General features: G+C 46.5%; 1 protein-coding gene across 5 annotated transcripts in view; it reads left to right on the top strand.

The window, feature by feature from the left end:
- OGDH (oxoglutarate dehydrogenase) overlaps positions 1–8,504 on the top strand; it is a 75,445-nt gene extending 66,941 nt beyond the window's left edge. For all 5 annotated transcript variants that reach the window (XM_082399740.1, XM_082399737.1, XM_082399741.1 and 2 more), the window contains 4 exons: positions 459–531; positions 6,821–6,984; positions 7,183–7,337; positions 7,435–8,504. In XM_082399740.1, coding sequence (XP_082255866.1) covers positions 459–531; positions 6,821–6,984; positions 7,183–7,337; positions 7,435–7,555 — 513 coding nt within the window. In that variant the 3' untranslated portion in view covers positions 7,556–8,504. The remainder of the gene's footprint in view (positions 1–458; positions 532–6,820; positions 6,985–7,182; positions 7,338–7,434) is intronic.
- Positions 8,505–18,565: the final 10,061 nt, after the last annotated feature.

The raw sequence follows: 18,565 nt of genomic DNA, 5'->3' as shown, positions 1-18,565 counted from the left end.
AGAGTCCCCGGGAAGCAGGCTCCTGGGTGAGGTGCTGAAGGGTGAGTAGGAGTGTGAGTGAAGGGTCCCAGGGGAGAATGCCCCTGCTGCTGCCGGTCACGGTGCAGGGCCAGGCAGGCCCATGGGACAGGCCAGCCCTGGCCACAGGCAGGGACGTCCAGGAAGGGCTCAGGGGTCTTCCCCAGGTACAGGGTAGGGGGCACCCAGGGCTCCGAGCAGGCTGGGGCAGACCCTGGAGGAGTGGATGCCCAGTGTCTCAGGGCAGAGGAGAGGGGACAAGGGGAAACCACATCGTCCTGTCTTCCTTCCCTTTTCACCTCTAACCTGCGGATCCCCCTGACGTAGAGCTGGGAGGGCAGCGCTAGATGCCTGTTCTGAAGACGAGGCCTGGGCAGCCCCTTGCTTTCGGCCCTCCTTCTGGAATCCTTAGAACCTGAGCCTGTGCTCCTGTGTTTCAGTTAATCATCTTCACCCCCAAGTCCCTTCTGCGGCACCCTGAGGCCAGATCCAGCTTTGATGAGATGCTTCCAGGTAGGCTTGAGGGGGGTGGGCATTTGGAGGGGATCTTCACTGCTACTCTGGGGGGCGCTTATACTTGTCAGTCTCACTCTGGTCCTTGCCACATTTTTTGGTCGTTGGGTAAAGACCACTGAACACGACAGCCTGGATGTCAGAGCTCATGTGCAAATTGATCAAACAGCATGTCTCGCGTCCCACCGGGGTCTGTGGCCTCTGCCTGGGTGCGCCCCCCAGGACTCTTCCAGAGGCAGTGAAGTGAGTCTGAGGTTAAGAGTTCACGCTGCTGCCTGGGCACCGCTCCCGGGGTGCTGATGGCAGCTCACCGCCGGGGACAGAGGAGAAGCACCGGTGGATAGGGCCTGCCATGTAACATGGCAGCTCAGTGGTGTGAGGTGAGGCCCACAGCACTGAGATTTCCCCCCGGACAGCAGACATCAGGTGGCTGACACAGCACACAGTGGCCCCGCACATCCCCGGGCTTACAGGGCCAAAGGAGCCCACTTACTCCCAGCCATGGCGCCCCCTTTAGTCTTCGGTCAAGGTAAACCCCTTCTTTGTTTTTTTTCCCATTTTTTTTTATTATGGTGAAATATGCATAATATAAAATTTACCATCTTAGCCATTTTTAAGCGTACAGTTCAGTGGCATTAATAAACACATTCACGTCATTGTGCAGCCATCAACCCCGTCCATCTCCAGAACTTCTTCATCTTCCCAAGCTGAAACTCTGCACCCATTAAAGAACTCCCCCATCACCACTCCTTCCCCAGCCCGCACCCACCATTCTGCTTTCTGTCTCTGTGGGTTTGGCTCCTCTAGGAACTGCATGTGAGTGGGATCATACAGTATGTGTCTTTATGTGACAGGCTTATTTCACTCAGCACAGTATCCTCAAGGTTCATCCATGTTGTAGCAGGTGTCAGAATTTCCTTCTTTTCTAAGGCTGAATAATGTTCTGTTGTATTTATATACCGCTTTTTGTTTATCTATTCATCTGTGAGTGGACACTTGGGTTACCTCCACATTTTAGCCATTGGGAATAATGCTGCTATGAACATGGGTGTACAAATCTCTCTTCAAGACCCTGCTTTCAATTCCTTTGGGTATATACCAAGAAGCAGATTCCTGGGTCATATGGTAATTCTTCAGGCATACCATACCGTTTTCCATAGTGGTTCACAGCAATACACAAGGGTTCCAGTTTCTCTACATTCTTGCCAACACTACTGTTTTCTGTTTTTGTTTTCTTGGTTTTTGTTTTTGTTTCATAATAGCCATCCTAGTGACCATGAAGGTAGTATCTCATCACAGTTCTGATTTTTGTTAACCTAATGATTAGTGATGTTGAGCGTCTTTTCATGTGCTTATTGGCCATCTGTATGTTGTCTTTGGAAAAATGTTTAATTAAGTCCTTGCCCATTTTTTAATTGGGTTGTTTGTTTTGTTGTTGAGTTGTAAGATTTCTCTCTATTTACTGGATATCAATGCCTTATCAGATATGTGACTTGCAACTATTTTCTTCCATCTGTGTGAAGTTTGTTTGTTTGCTGCACCGCACGGCATGTGGAATCCTGCTTCCCCAACCAGGGATCAAACCCATGCCCCATGCATTGGGAGTGCGGAGTCTTAACCACTGGACCACCAGGGAAGTCCCTGTGTGTCGTCTTTGGATGCACAAAATTTTTAAATTTTCATGAAGTCCACTTTTTCTCTTTTTTTTGTTGTTGTCTGTGTCTTTGGAGTCACATCTAAGAAATCACTGCCAAATTCAATGTCACGAAGCTATTTTTTTTTTAAATAAATTTATTTATTTTTGGCTGCATTGGGTCTTCGTTGCTGCGCACAGGCTTTCTCTAGTTGCAGCGAGCGGGGGCTACTCTTCATTGTGGTGTGCGGGCTTCTCATTGTGGTGGCTTCTCTTGTTGTGGAGCACAGGCTGTAGGCACACGGGCTTCAGTAGTTGTGGCACGTGGGCTTAGTAGTTGTGGCGCACGGGCTTTAGAGCGCAGGCTCGATAGTTGTGGCGCACGGGCTTAGTGGGTCTGCAGCATGTGGGATCTTCCTGGACCAGGGATCGAACCTGTGTCCCCTGCATTGGCAGGTGGATTCTTAACCACTTGTTCCACCAGGGAAGTCCCAATGTCATGAAGCTTTTGCCGCATGTTTTCTAGTTCTGTAAAACATGCCGTTAGTAATTTGATAGGGATTGCATTGAATCTGTAGATTGCTTTGGGTAGTATAGACATTTTCACAATATTGATTCTTCCAATCCAAGAACATGGTATATCTCCCCATCTTTTTGTGTCATCTTTGATTTCTTTCATCAGTGTCTTATAGGTTTCTGAGTACAGGTCTTTTACCTCCTTAGGTAGGTTTATTCCTAGGTATTTTATGCTTTTTGTTGCCATGGTGAATGGGATTGTTTCTTTAATGTCTCTTTCTGATCTTTCATTGTTAGTGTATAGGAATGCAAGAGATTTCTGTGCATTAATTTTGTATCCTGCAACTTTACCAAATTTATTGATTAGCTCTAGTATTTTTCTGGTGGCATCTTTAGGATTCTCTATGTATAGTATCATGTCATCTGCAAACAGTGACAGTTTTACTTCTTCTTTTCCAATTTGTATTCCTTTTATTTCTCTTTTTTCTCTGATTGCCTTAGCTAGGACTTCCAAAACTATGTTGAATAATGGTGGCGAGAGTGGACATCCTTGTCTTGACCCTGATCTTAGAGGAAATGCTTTCAGTTTTTCACCATTGAGAATGATGTTAGCTGTGGGTTTGTCGTATATGGCCTTTATCATGTTGACGTAGGTTCCCTCTATGCCCACTTTCTGGAGAGTTTTTATCATAAATGGGTGTTGAATTTTGTCAAAAGCTTTTTTCTGCATCTATTGAGATAATCATATGGTTTTTATTCTTCAATTTGCCAATATGGTGTATCACATTGATTGATTTGCATATATTGAAGAATCCTTGCATCCCTGGGATAAATCCCACTTGATCGTGGTGTATGATCCTTTTAATGTGTTGGTGGATTCTGTTTGCTAGTATTTTAGTATTTTCTTTATTCTGTTCCACAGCAGTGAATTCCACCATTCTGTCTTCCAGGTCTCTTATCCGTTCTTCTGCCTCAGTTATTCTGCTATTGATTCCTTCTAGTGTATTTTTCATTTCAGTTATTGTATTGTTCATCTGTTTGTTTGTGCTTTAATTCTTCTAGGTGTTTGTTCTTTAATTCTTCTAGGTCTTTGTTAAACATTTCTTGTATCTTCTCAATCACTGCCTCCATTCTTTTTCTTAGGTCCTGGATCATCTTCACTATCATTATTCTGAATTCTTTTTCTGGAAGGTTGCCTATCTCCACTTCATTTCATTGTTTTTCTCGGGTTTTATCTTGTTCCTTCATCTGGTACAAAGTCCTCTGCCTTTTCATTTTGTCTATCTTTCTGTGAATGTGGTTTTCCTTCCACAGGCTGCAGAATTGTAGTTCTTGCTTCTGCTGTCTGCCCTCTGGTGGATGAGGCTACCTAAGAGGCTTGTGCAAGTTTCCTGCTGGGAGGGACTGGTGGTGGATAGAGCTGGGTGTTGCTCTAGTGGACAGAGCTCAGTGAAACTTTAATCCACTTGTCTGCTGATGGGTGGGGCTGGGTTCCCTCCCTGTTGGTTGTTTGGCCTGAGGTGACCCAGCACTGGAGCCTACCCGGCTCTTTGGTGGGGCTAATAGCGCCAAGGAGTACTTCCCAGAACTTCTGCTGCCAGTGTCTTTGTCCCCACGGTGAACCACAGCCACACCCTGCCTCTGCAGGAGACCCTCCAACACTAGCAGGTAGGTCTGGTTCAGTCTCTTCTGGGGTCACTGCTCCTTCCCCTGGGTCCCGATGTGCACACTACTTTGTGTGTGCCCTCCAAGAGTGGAGTCTCTGTTTCCCCCAGTCCTGTCAAAGTCCTGCAGTCAAATCCCACTAGCCTTCAAAGTCTGATTCTCTGGGAATTCCTCCACCCGTTGCCAGACCCCTAGGTTGGGAAGCCTGATGTGGGCTCACAACCTTCACTCTTCACTCCAGTGGGTGGACTTCTGTGGTGTAAGTGTTCTCCAGTTTGTGAGTCACCCACCCAGCGGTTGTGGAATTTGATTTTATTATGATTGCACCCCTCCTGCCATCTCATTGCAGCTTCTCCTTTGTTCTTGGATATGAAGTATCTTTTTTGGTGAGTTCCAGTGTCTTCCTGTTGATGATTGTTCAGCAGTTAGTTGTGATTCCGGTGCTCTCACAAGAGGGAGTGAGCACACGTCCTTCTACTCTTCCATCTTGAACCAATCTCCGCATGTTTTCTTCTAAGTTTTATAATTTCAGTCTTGTATTTAAGTCTTTAATCCATTTTGAGTTAGTGTGTCTGTATGGTGTAAGGGTCCAGCTTCATTTGCTTGTGAATATCCAGTTTTCCCAGCACCATTTGTTGAAGAGACTCTCCTTTCCCCGTTGAAGTCTTGGTTCCCTTGTCAAAATCATTTGACCATATACATGAAGGTTCATTTCTGGTCTCTCTGTTCTCTTCCATTGGTCTATATATCTGTCTTTATGCCAGTACCACTTTGATATTGTAGCTTTGTAGTAAGTTTTGAAATCAGGAAGCATGAGTCCTCCAGCTTTATTTTTCTCTTTTCAAGATAGTTTTAGCTATTCAGGGTCCTTTGGCATTCCATGAATTTTAGGGTGGACTTTTCTATTTCTGCCCAAAATGTCATTGGGTTTTTTTTTTTTAAGATGTATTTATTTATTTATTTATTTAGGCTGTGTTTGGTCTTCGTTGCTGCGCGCAGGCTTTCTCTAGTTGCAGTGAGCGGGGGCTACTCTTCGTTGTGGTGAGCGGGCTTCTCATTGCGGTGGCTTCTCTTGTTGCAGAGCACGGGCTCTAGGCACACGGGCTTCTGTAGTTGCAGCACACGGGCTCAGTAGTTGTGGCTCTCGGGCTCTAGAGCGCAGGCTCAGTAGTTGTGGCTCATGGGCTTAGTTGCTCCGCAGCATGTGGGATCTTCCCGGACCAGGGCTCAAACCCATGTCCCCTGCATTGGCAGGCGGATTCTTAACCACTGCGCCATCAGGGAAGTCCCTGTCATTGGGATTTTGGTAAGGATTGCATTGAATCTATAGATTGCTTTAATAATGTTAACATCATGACAATATTAAGTCTCCCAATCCATGAACATGGATGACTTTCCATTTATTGGTATCTTCTTTTTTTTTTTTTTTTTTTCCAGCTCTAAGATTTATTGGTATCTTCTTTAATTTCTCTCAGTAATGTTCTGTAGTTTTCAGTGTACAAGTCTTTCATTTTCTTGGTTAAGTTTGTTCCTAAGTAATTTTATTTATTTGATGCTGTTTCAAATGGGATTTTTTTTTTCTTAACTTTTGGATTGTTCGTAGAAATACAACTGAATTCTGAGTGTTGATTTTCTATCCTGTAACTTTGCTGAATTCATTTATTAGTTCTAACAGGTTTTTTTTGTATGTGAAATCTTTAGGGTTTTCTACATGTAAAACAAACAGATAATTTTATTTGTTCCTTTCCAATTTAGATACTTCTTAGTTCTTTTTTTTTTTTTTTTTTTTTTGCCTAATTTCTCTGGCTAGAAATTCCAGTGCTATGTTGAATAGAAGTGGTGAGAACGGACATCCTTGCCTTGTTTGTGTCTTAGGAAAATGCTTTCGGTCTTTCACCCTTGAGTACGATGTTCACAGTGGGTTTCTCATATCTGGCCTTTCTCGTGTGAAGGTAGTTTCCTTCTAATCCTGGCATTTGCGTGTGTACGTGAATGTGAGCATGTTGTGTGTTGCTTATGTGTCACTAAGGGAACCCCTCATTTTGAATGCAGCTTCCTGAAGTCGGCCTTGTTCGCAGGGGAATGGTCCCAGCCCAACTAGAGCATCTGAGTATTTGCTCTAGTTTCCAGTGTGGAAAGTTTTAGTATTTGTAAACTCATGAGGAGTCTGAGCAGAGTGGTCATGGGATGCTCTTCTAGACCTAGTTGTCCCTGAAGTCTGAGACAGGTCGTTCTGAAGAATGAACCGATGTCACTTGCTCTCCAAGGCTGGCCTTACCTACTGTGCCTGTTAGGCTCTCTCAGTGTGGATTAATGCAAGGGCATCACAGGCTGGCGAGAGGGGGAGAGCCCTAACCCTCAGAAATTAAATGTTCTGGTGTCATTTGTGGCACAGCCCCACCTCGTGGAGGGAGGGCCCTGGACACCCTCAGCCAAGTCCTGAGCAAACCCCCAGCTGTGGGGATTCTCTTGTAGGTACCCACTTCCAGAGGGTGATCCCAGAAGATGGCCCTGCAGCCCAAAACCCAGAAAACGTCAAGAGACTTCTCTTCTGTACCGGCAAAGTGTACTATGATCTTACCCGAGAGCGCAAAGCACGGGATATGGCAGAGCAAGTGGCCATCACGAGGATCGAGCAGGTGAGGGCAGGTGGTGCCCAGGTCGGTCCTGGCGTTCCTCCTGCAGGTGTCTGGGCCCCAGAGCTTTCCCAGAGTTTCCGGAACATCCTTTAGGGGTCACTGAGCTCCTCACCTGGGACACCAGCCCCTCTAGGACACCAGCCTCGCCCAGTACTCTGAGCACCTTCTCCTGACAGGAGCTCCTCTCTCTCTCCCCAGCTGTCGCCCTTCCCCTTCGACCTCCTGCTGCAGGAGGTGCAGAAGTACCCCAACGCCGAGCTGGCCTGGTGCCAGGAGGAGCACAAGAACCAAGGCTACTACGACTATGTGAAGCCCAGGCTGCGGACCACCATCAACCGCGCCAAGCCTGTGTGGTAAGGCCGCGGGCAGTCGGCTGGGGCCCGGGGAGGGCAAGGAGGCCCGGGCCCCTCGGTGGCCTTCGCCGTCACCGCTCACTGTCGCTCCCCTCAGGTACGCTGGCCGGGACCCAGCAGCGGCTCCAGCCACCGGCAACAAGAAGACCCACCTCACGGAGCTGCAGCGCCTCCTGGACACGGCCTTCGACCTGGACGCCTTCAAGAAGTTCTCGTAGATGCTGCCTGGGCTGCCTCACGACTGCCCCTTGCTTCTCCACTAAAGAATAGCGCTCCGCGCTGCCCGCACCCCTGCCCGTCCCTGCACCACACACGCCCCCTCGCTCACTTAGGAATTAGGCTGCTCTCCCCCTCACGTGCTCGGCTGCCCCCCAGGCTCTGTGACTTCTGTCCAGCTGAGCAGCCTTCATGGAGGCAGTGGGGAGCGGGAGGGGGAGAGGGAGTCCCCGCAGGTGTCCTGGGAGGGTCAGACCTGCCCTCACCCCCCCAGATCACCCCCAGGACCGGCCTCATGTGGCATGCCCTTGTGCTGGCGGTCCTTGTCACCCAGCAGGGTGGCTTCCTCTCCTCAGGCTGCGCCCCAGACCCCTCGGAGGAGCCGCCACTGTCAGAGGCTTTGTGGGCTGGGAGGGTTCTGTCAGGGCCCTCGCCGTGCAGTGAGCGGAGGGCGCTGCCGAGGGGTGGCTGGTGGGAGATGGCCCGAGACTGACCTGCACAGAGAGGGCGGGCCCGCTCTCTCCAGCGTCCACGTCCTCCCCTCGAGAGGGTCCCGGGCCGTGCACAGGGGCCGTGCATACTCCACCCGCCTGGGGCTGGGTGGCGCCTGGGCCCGTGGGGTGTGCGTGGCGGGAAGCGCCACTCGGGGCTCTAGGGCCGGGGCGCAGGCTGCTCGTCTGGGTCCTGCCCTCCGTTAACCTCCAGTTCCACCTCCTTTCCTCTTTCCTTCTACACGATGGAGACTCCGAAGCATCCTTCTCTCTGCTGTGCCAAAGCTGGTCAGAAGGGGGAGAGGAGGGGCAGGAGTGAGGGGCGTCACTAGGCCGAGGGGCCAGCTCCCCTGACCTGTCACAGGGACAGATCTGATTTATTTATTTTGGTTAAAAAAAAAAAATAACGAAAACAACTTTGCATTGCATTTGGCTTGACCCATAAACTAAGTTATCCTTGGGCCTGTGTGGTGTCATTGTTTCTGCTCCGCCCCAGGCGTCTCCGCCCTGCCTGGGAAGCAGCCCCTCCTCACGCAGAGCCTGCACAGGGGAGGCTGAGCCGCCGTCCTCCCTCTGGCCTGGCCTCGCCAGTCATCATTGTTGCAGACTGTGTCAGACACACCCTGGTTTCTGAGTGTCCCCTGCTCCCACTTCCCCCAACACACGCCACCTAAAAAAGTACTCTGCAGTCTGTGCTTCAGATGGCGTGCGTGGTGGGCTCGCCCTGGGACATTGTTAGCCTCCAGAAGCCCAAGCAGCTCATTGGACCTCTGGAGGGGAGCCGGCCGTGCCAGCCGAGCCCTTATGAGGAGGCCGTGTACCCTCTTGACAAGAGCCCCACTCCCTTCAGCCCACAGCACGCCAGCTTTGGTTTTCTGGGGGGTGGAGAGGTCCCAGCATTGAAAAAGAGCTCAGGGAAAGGCCTGGGTGTGGACATAGGGGTACCCTCCAGCACTGGGGCCCCCTGCTGTTCACCCCATCCTTTGGGCCACACCTGGGTCCCTTGTCCTTGAAGCCTTTTCAGAATGTCTTCATTTTGTCCTGTGGCTTGGCCAAGGGTCTTCCGGGCCTGGCATGCCTTGGGCAGGTAGTGGCAGGGGAAAAGCTGTCACCTGCCCCTGTGCGTCTGTGTGTGCTCCAAAACCAGCACCCTGTCCCCGTGTCTGATGCGGTCAGCCAGGCAGATTAGAGCTAAAAGGGAAAAAATGAGTCAGGAGCCCCTTTCCCTGGAGAGAATCCTGGTGCTCTAAGGGGGCAGCTGTCCCCATCCTGCGCTCTGTGTGGTGAGTTAGGGTTCCACTCTTACCCGGAGGTAGAGCACATAGGGGTGAGACACGAGATGGAAGCTGGGCCCTCACCTCTTGCTGCTTCTAATCTGGTCGGTAGGTACAGGGGAGCCAAGAGCCCAGGGGGGTCTGGGCACTTCCTGGTGGGGTACCTGAGGGAGTCCAGGGCTCCCAGGAGCCACCACCACTGGCCCATCTGCAGGAGCCGAGGCGAGGGACAGGGCGAGGGACTCAGGCCTCTCCCACTCCCACAGCTCTGCGTGGGTCGGCAGATGAGGGGCGATCAGGCCACGCTGGGCCACCGGCCAGACAAACGCTTCTCTGGTCAGCTCTGTTCTACTGTGGTTCTCAGTCGCCCCTTTCCTAAAACTGCAAAAGAGCAATGGTGAGAAGGAAGAAGCCTCATAGTCTAGGACAGCAGCCTATATGCTTAGACTTCCAGAGCACCCAGACCAGTGTGTGAGAGCGTGCATGTGTGTGCATGTCAGTGTGTGCACATGCATGCATGCGTGTGTGTGTGTGTGTGTGTGTATGCATAAGTGTGTTTGTGCACGAGAGTGCCTGGGCCGCTTGACGTGGATTCCTGGCCTTTCTGGATATTAAAGGCCCATCTGACACCCGCACCTGTGAAAGTGTAGGAAGAGGGTCAGCCTGCTACACAGGAGGGTCTGTCCCCGGGAGCGGCCCCCAGGACAGGTGGGCCTGGGGGATGCTGGGGGGGAGGGGGGGCTTGGGATGAGGCACATGTGGGGCTGAGGCCTTACCTCATAGTTCACCCTTGATGTGTCAAGTGACCGCCCACTGGGGTGATTTTATCTCCAGTGGAAATGGAGTTGGAATCAGTGTGAAACCTATTTCTGCCCTCAATTAGGTGGGGCAGTGAGCTGCCCAGTAGGATAGTATTCACCTGGGACTGGACTACAGAGCTAACCACACCTCTCAGATTTCCCCCAGCTCTCTTGTCCCCTGGGAGTCCCAGCTGCCACACCCAGCTCATGGCATCCTGAAAGGAATGGGGTCCAGGTCCCCTCCAGCAGGGCTGCTCTGCCCCTCCCCGCACGGCCTCACCCCCAGGACTTCACCCCTGCACTGTCTACCCTCCCCCACGCCCTCGCCTCCCCCAGGGCCTCACTCCCACCAGGGCAGACCCCCTTCCCCGCAGCCCCATCACCTCCCCCCAGGACCTCAACTCCCTCTTGGCCCTTTTTTTAATTGATATATTTGACATATATTAGTTTCAAGTGTACAACATAATGATTGGAAACCAACAAGGACCTACTACTGTATAGCACAGGGAACTCTACTCAACATTCTGTGATAACCTATATGAGAAAAGAATCTGAAAAAGAATGAATATATGTATGTGTATAACTGAATCTCTTTGCTGTACACCTGAAACTAACACAGCATTGTAAATCAACTATAATCCAATAAAATTAACGACGGCATGATGATTTGATATTTGTATATATTGTGAAATGGTCACTACAATAAGTCTAGTTCACATATGTCAACATGTTTCAATTTTTTTTTCTTGTGATGAGAACATTTAAGATCTCTCCCAGCAGCTTTCAAATATGCAATACAGCATTATTAACTATAGTCACCATGCTGTACATCTCCATGAATTATTTATTTTATAACAGGAAGTTTGTACCTTTTGACCATCTTCAACCAGGGTCTCACCCTTCTCTAAGGCCTCCCCTTCCCCGCAAGGCCTCCCTTTGCCCCTCCTCCCTCCCACCCCCAGCTTCAATTAACCCCTGTGTGCCTGGGTTTGGGAGGGGCTGGGATGGCCTCCTTAACCCTTTTTTTTTTTTTTTTTTTTTTTTTTTAAATTACTTTATTATTTATTTATTTATTTACTTACTTATTTATTTATTTATTTGTTTGTTTGTTTATTTATTTATGACTGTGTTGGGTCTTCGTTTCTGTGTGAGGGCTTTCTCCAGTTGCGGCGAGCGGGGGCCACTCTTCATCGCGGTGCGCGGGCCTCTCACTATCGCGGCCTCTCTTGTTGCGGAGCACAGGCTCCAGACGCGCAGGCTCAGTAGTTGTGGCGCACGGGCTTAGCTGCTCCGCGGCATGTGGGATCTTCCCAGACCAGGGCTCGAACCCGTGTCCCCTCCATTGGCAGGCAGACTCTCAACCACTGCGCCACCAGGGAAGCCCCCTCCTTAACCCTTGCACCCTCTCCCACCCCACCTCCCCCATATGCTAGAGTTAGGTGGGTGGGCAAAGACCCTGTCTCCCCAGCCCAGAGCTGGACCCCAGCCCAGGACCTCCCTGCCATTGGCAGCCCTTGGCCTGGACACACAGCACCCCAGTGTCCGTTCCCTGCACCCCCTCTGCCCCGCCTTCTAAGGAACACCGGAACAGAAAAGTCTGCTGAGCACCCTGGGACCCCAGGTCAGGTGTGGCCACCTAAGGGAGGCTCTGGGGTCGAGCTCTTTCTTTCTCTGTTTGTCTGGGGTTTTTTTTCTGGCCTGTGGTTTGTCGGATCTTAGTTCCCTGACCAGGAATAGAACCCATGCCTTGGCAGTGAAAGCTCAGAGTCCTAACCGCTGGACCGCCAGGGAATTCACACACACACCCCCGCTTTCCTCTGTGCTGGGGCTTTCTCCATCTCAAGACTTGAGGTTCTGATTTCCCTGCTGATTTCCCTCCATTCCCCCGATTCCAGAAGTTCAGCCTTAAGAACAGGCTTTAGCCACTCCCAATAGGGACAGTTTTATTTGTTCCTTTCCAATCTATATGCCCTTTATTCCCTTCTCTTGCCTTATTTCACTGACTAGAACTTACATCACTATGTTGAATAAGAGCAGTGAGAGAAGACATCCTTGCTTTCTTCCCAGTCTTAGGGAGAAAGCATTCGGTCTTTCATCATCAAGTATAACGTTAGCTGTAAGTTGTTTGCAGATACTCTTTAACAAGTAAAGGAAGTCCCCCCATATTACTATTTTTCTGGGAGTTTTTGCCATAAATAGGTGTTGAATTTTGTCAAATGCTTCATCTGCATCAACTGATACAACCATATGATTTTTTTTCTTCATTAGTCTGTTATACTGATTTTTGGACATTGAACAAGCCTTGGATTCCTGGAACAAACCCCACTTTGTCAGGGTATATAATTCTTTTTTATATACTGCTGAATTCTATCTGATAATATTTTGTTAAGGATTTTATATCTATATTCATGAGGGATATTGGTCTGTAGTTTTCTTTTTTTGTACCATCTTTTGTCTACTTTGGTATCAGGGTAATACTGGATTCAGAAAATGAATTGGGATGTGTTTCCTCTTTTGTTTTCTGGAAGTATTTATGTAGAACTGGTGTTAATTTTTCTTCAGATGTTTAGTAGACATGTCCAGTTAAACCATCTTGGCCTGGACACTTATTTTTCTAGAGTTTTTAAATTATGAATTCAATTTCTTTGATAATTATAGGCTTATTAAAATAACTATTTCATATTGGATGAATTATGGTAGATTGTGCTTTTCAAGGAATTGTTTATTTTTTCTAAGTTGTCAAACTTATGTGTGTGGAGTTGTTCATAATATTTCCTTATTTTCCTTTTGATGTCTGCAGACCCTGTAGTGATTTCCCTTATTCCAGTCCCAATATTGGTAATTCGTTTCTTCTCTCTTTCTTTTCTTTCAGTCTTGCTAGAGGTTTGTCAATGTTATTGGTCTTTTCAAGGAACCATATTTTAGTTTCATTGATTTTCTCTATTGTTTTTCTGTTTTCAGGTTCACTGATTTCTAGTCTTATCTTTAAATTTTAATTCCTTCTATTGATACTTGCTTTGGGTTTATTTTGCCCTTCTTTTTCTAGGTTCTTGAAGTGGGAGTATAGATTATTGGTTTGAGAATTTTTTTCTTCTCTCATGTATGCATTTGCTTTTTAAAAATTTCGTTATTTTTTATTGAAGTATATGCATTTACTTCTGTAAATTTCCTTCTCAGCACTGCTTTAGCTGTGGCTCACAAATTTTGATATGTTGTATTTCCGTTTTCATTGAGTTTGGTGTATTTTTAAATCTCCCTTAATGTAAGCTGGTGCAGCCACTGTGGAAAACAGTATGGAGGTTCCTCAGAAAACTAAAAATGGTATTACCTTATGATCCAGCAATCCCACTCCTGGGCATATATCCAGACTATAATTCAAAAAGATACATGCATACCTATATTCATAGCAGCACTATTCACAATAGCCAAGATGTGGAAACAACCTAAATGTCCATCAACAGATGAATGAATAAAGAGGGTGTGATACATATATACAATGGAATACTACTCAGACATAAAAAAGAATGAAATAATGCCATTTGCAGCAACATGGATGCAACTAGAGATTATCATACTAAGTGAAGTAAGTCAGAAAGAGAAAGACAAATACCATATGATATCACTTAAATGTGGAATCTAAAGTATGACACAAATGAACCTATCTATGCAACAGAAACAGAATCATGGACATAGAGAACAGACTGGTGGTTGCCAAGGGGGAGGGGGTTGGGGGAGGGATGGAGTGGGAGGTTGAGGTTAGCAGATGTAAGTTTTATATATAGAATGTATAAACAACAAGGTCCTACTGCATAACAAGTCCCGGGAGCATGGAGTCTTAACCACTGGGCCACCAGGGAAGTCCCAAGACTTTCTCTTTCGGGACTTCCCTGGTGGTCCAGTGGTTAAAAATTCGCCTTCCAATGCAGGGGATGTGGGTTCAATCCCTGGTCAGGGAACTAAGATCCCACATGCCATGGAGCAACTAAGCCCACGTGCCACAACTACTGAGCCCATGTGCTCTAGAGCCCACGTGCCATAACTAGAGAGCCCATGTGCCACAACTACTGAGCCTGTGCATTCTGGAGCCCACGCGCCACAACTAGAAAAGCCTCTGTGCCACAATGAAGAGCCCATGCACCACAACGAAAATCCCACATGCACAACTAAGACCCGATGCAGCCAAATAAATAAATTAGTTAATTAATTTAAAAAAAAACTTTCTCTTTAAGCCATGGATTATTTAGAAATGTGTCGTTCCATGTTATCTTTCTGTTATTGATTAGTTTGATTCCATTGTGGTTAGAGAAATTCCCTCTGTATGATTTCAGTACTGCTAAATTTGTTGAAATTTGTTTTATGGCCGATGATATGGTCTATCTTGGTATGTGTTCCATGGGCACTTGAAGAAAATGTGCATTCTGTTTTTGTTGGGTGAAGTGTTCTATAAATGTTCATTAGATCCTGTTGGTTGATGGTGTTGTTGAGTCCTTCTGTATCCTTGCTGATTTTCTGTCTATTTTTCAATCAACTCTTGAGAGATGATAAAGTCTCCAACTATAATGATGGATTTGTCTATTCTTCTTTCAATCTTATCAGTTTTTTGTTCACATATTTTGCAGCTCTGTTGTTTGGTGCATGCACACTTAGGATTGCTATGTTTTCCTTGTGGATTGACCCTTTTTTCATTATATAATGTGTGTCTCTGACTCTGGTCATTTTCTTTGCTCTAAAGTCTGCTTTATCTGATAATAATATAGCCACTCCTGCTTTTCTTTGATTAATATTTGAATTTATATGTATGTCTTCCATTCTTTTACTTTCAATCTGCTTACAAGTTATTTTTTAAGTGAGTTTCTTGTAGATAGCATATGGTCGGGTCGTGTATTTTTTAATCCACTCTTCCAATCTCCATATTTTAATTGGTATATTTAGACCATTTACATTTAATGTAATTGTTACTAAGTTAGAGCTTAAGTTTTCCCCTGCCCTCCTGTGGGTTAAAAACTTTTTTTATAATTTCATTTTTTAAATCCATGGTGTTTTTTTACCATTGGTATTTATCTATGGTATAGCTTTTTTAGTGGTTGCTCTGGGTATCACATTATATATACATAAATTATCATAATCTACTGGTGTCATCATTTTATCAGTTCATGCGACGTGTAGAAAAATGTACCTTCCTTTACATCCCTTTACCCTCTCCATTTCTAATATATTTGTCTTAAATATTTCCTCTACATACATTTAGAACCACATCAGACAGTGTTATCAGTTTTGCTTCAACCACCAAAAATACTTTAGAAGACTCAAGAGGAGAAAGAAATTCTATTTTATTTGAGAACATTTTTGGCTTTCTGTGTTATTTTTTCCTTCCTGGTGTTCTTAGATGTCTTTATCATTTCCTTTCTGATTAGAGAACTTCTTTTAGCTGTTCTTTTAGGGTAGGTCTATTGGTGATAAATTCTCTTAGTTCTCCTACATCTGAGAATGTATTGACTGCCTCTTAATTCCTAAAGGACATTTTTGCTAGATATAGAATTCTGAGTTAACAGTTCTTTTCTTTCAGTACTTGAAAAATGTTGTGCCACTTCCTTCTAGTCTCCATGGTTTCTGATGAGAAATCCTCTCTCATATTAATTGCCTTGCCGCTTTGAACAATTTTTGTCTTTAGTTTTTAGAAGTTTGCTTATGGGAGTTCCCTGGTGGTCTACTGGTTAGGATTTGGTGCTCTCACAGCCATGGCCCGGGTTCAATCCCTGGTCAGGGAACTGAGATCCCACAAGCTGTGCAGCATGGCCATAAAAAACAAAAAAGAAGTTTGCTTATGATGTGTCTTGACATTCATTTCTTGGGGTTTATTCACTTTGGGATTTGCTCACTTTCTTGAATCTGTAGGTTTATGACTTTCATTATATTTGGGGTGTTTTTAGCCATTATCTCTTTGACTACTTTTTCAGCTGCCCTCTTTCTCCTCTTCTTCCAGGACTCTGATGAAAACGAATGTTAGATCTTTTTTTTTTTTTAATTTATTTTATTTATTTATTTTTGGCTGCTTTGGGTCTTTGTTGCTACGTGTTGGCTTTCTCTAGTTGCAGCGAGTGGGGGCTACTCTTCATTGTGGTGCACGGGCTTCTCATTGCGGTGGCTTCTCTTGTTGCAGAGCACAGGCTCTAGAGCACAGGCTTCAGTAGTTGTGGAATGTGGGCTCTACAGCACAGGCTCAGTAGTTGTGGCGCACAGGCTTAGTTGCTCCGCAGCATGTGGGATCTTCCCAGACTAGGGCTCAAACCCGTGTCCCCTGCTTTGGCAGGCAGATTCTTAACCACTGCACCATCAGGGAAGGCCCAGATCTTTTGTTATATTCCCTGAGGTTCTGTTTATTTTTTTTCAGTCAATTTCCTCTCTGTTGTTCAGATTGGGTAATTTCTATTGTTCTTCCTTTTGGATCCCTGATCCTCTGTCCTCTCCATTCGTCATTAAGCTTATCCATTGAGTTTTTTTTTTTTTAAGATTTATTTATTATTTATTAATTTATTTTTATTTATTTTTGGCTGCATCGGGTCTTAGTTGCAGCACACAGGATCTTCCTTGAGGCATGCGGGATCTTTCTTTGGAGCGCACAGGCTTCTCTCTAGTTGTGGCGTGCGGGTTTTCTCTTCTCTAGTTGGGGCGCCCAGGTTCCAGAGCACGTGGGCTCTGTAGTTTGTGGCACATGGGCTCTCTAGTTGAGTCATGCAAGCTCAGTAGCTGTGGCACGTGGGCTTTGTTGCCCCGCGGCATGTGGGATCTTAGTTCCCTGACCAGGGATCGAACCTGTGTCCCCTGCATTGTAAGGCGGATTCTTTACCACTGGACCACCAGGGAAGTCCCATCCATTGAGTTTTAAAATTTCAGTTATTATGTTTTTTACTTCTAAATTTTCCACTGGGTTCTTCTTTACATCTTCTATTTACTTGTTGGGGCTTTCTATTTTTCAAATTTGTTTCAAGAATGTTCATAATTTCTTGTTAAAGCATTTTTACAATGGATACTTTAAATCTTTGTCAGATAATTCTAACATCTCTGTCATCTTGGTATTAGCATCTGTTGATTGTCTTCTTTATTTATTTATTCATTTATTTTTGGTTGCATTGGGTCTTTGTTGCTACAAGTGGGCTTTCTCTAGTTGTGGCGAGCAGGGGCTACACTTAGTTGCAGTGCACGGACTCTAGGCGCACAGGCTTCAGTAGTTGTGGCACGTGGGCTCAGTAGTTGTGGCGCACGGGCTTAGTTGCTCCGTGACGTGTGGGATCTTCCCGGCCCAGGGATCTAACCCGTGTCCCCTGCATTGGCAGGTGGATTCTTATCCACTGAGCCACCAGGGAAGCCTGCGTCGATTGTCTTCTTAAACGTAGTTTGATATCTTCCTGAGTCTTGGTAGGACAAGTGATTTTTTATTGAAAACTAGACCTTTTGAGATTATGTTATGAGACTTTGGATCTTATTTAAATCTTTTATTTAAAATGTCTTCTTCTTATATCACTTCAGCCAGAGATGGGAGAGTATCTCATTATTTGCAAGGTAGGTGTTCCCCACTGGTCCTCCATTGACACCCTATGAGAGAGGTCTCCTTATTACTGCTGGGTGGATTGAGAGTTCCTGTTCCCCACTAGGCTTCCACTTTTACCTCCCTGGCTGGGAGGGGTATGAGAATCTTGCTAATCCCACATGGCCTCCACTGATAATTTTACTACCGCTGGGGAATGAGTGGGGAAGAAGATGCTCCCGGGACTAAGCCTGGGGCTGGCTGTCTCTGGGCGGGGAAGGTGCCGCTGTGATGAGAGTCAGTCAGGACTGCCCTTGACAAGCACGGGCTGAGTCAGGGTGTCTGGGGAGGAGAGGAGAGGAACAGCCAGTCTGGAGAAAGGGGAGGTGGCTCCAGGGACATGAGCAGTCCCGGAACAATGGTCTGCTCACCAGTTTTAGGTGGGAGGCACTGATGGACCTTTTGCAGGAAAGGAGACCTTTGAGTCCTCGAGAACCAGAGCACTGCAGGAGCACATGAGCTTCTAGTGGCTGCTGTAACAAATCACAGTAAGTCCCCTACATATGAACCTTCAAGTTGTGAACTTTCAAAGATGTGAACGTGCATGCCAGCCCCTGTATGCCAGCTGTTCTACTGTATTACTGTACTTTTCAAAGTACTGTACTGTAAGATTAAAAATGATTTATTTGTTCTGTTTGTTTTTTATGTACATATAATTTGTGTGAAAAGTATTATGAACCTATTACAGTACAGTACCGTATAGCCGATTGTGTTAGTTGGGTACCTAGGCTAACTTTCTTGGACTTACGAACAGATTGGACTTAACAAACGTGCTCTTGGAACACAACTCATTCGTATGTAGGGGACTTACTGTACCACAAACCAGGGCGGAGAAAAACAGGAACTCAGTGTCTCACAGTCT

This window comes from Balaenoptera borealis, assembly GCF_965194805.1.
Source record: "Balaenoptera borealis genome assembly, chromosome: 7".
NCBI classification, from domain to species: domain Eukaryota; kingdom Metazoa; phylum Chordata; class Mammalia; order Artiodactyla; family Balaenopteridae; genus Balaenoptera; species Balaenoptera borealis.
This window is presented reverse-complemented; position numbering and strand designations above follow the sequence as displayed.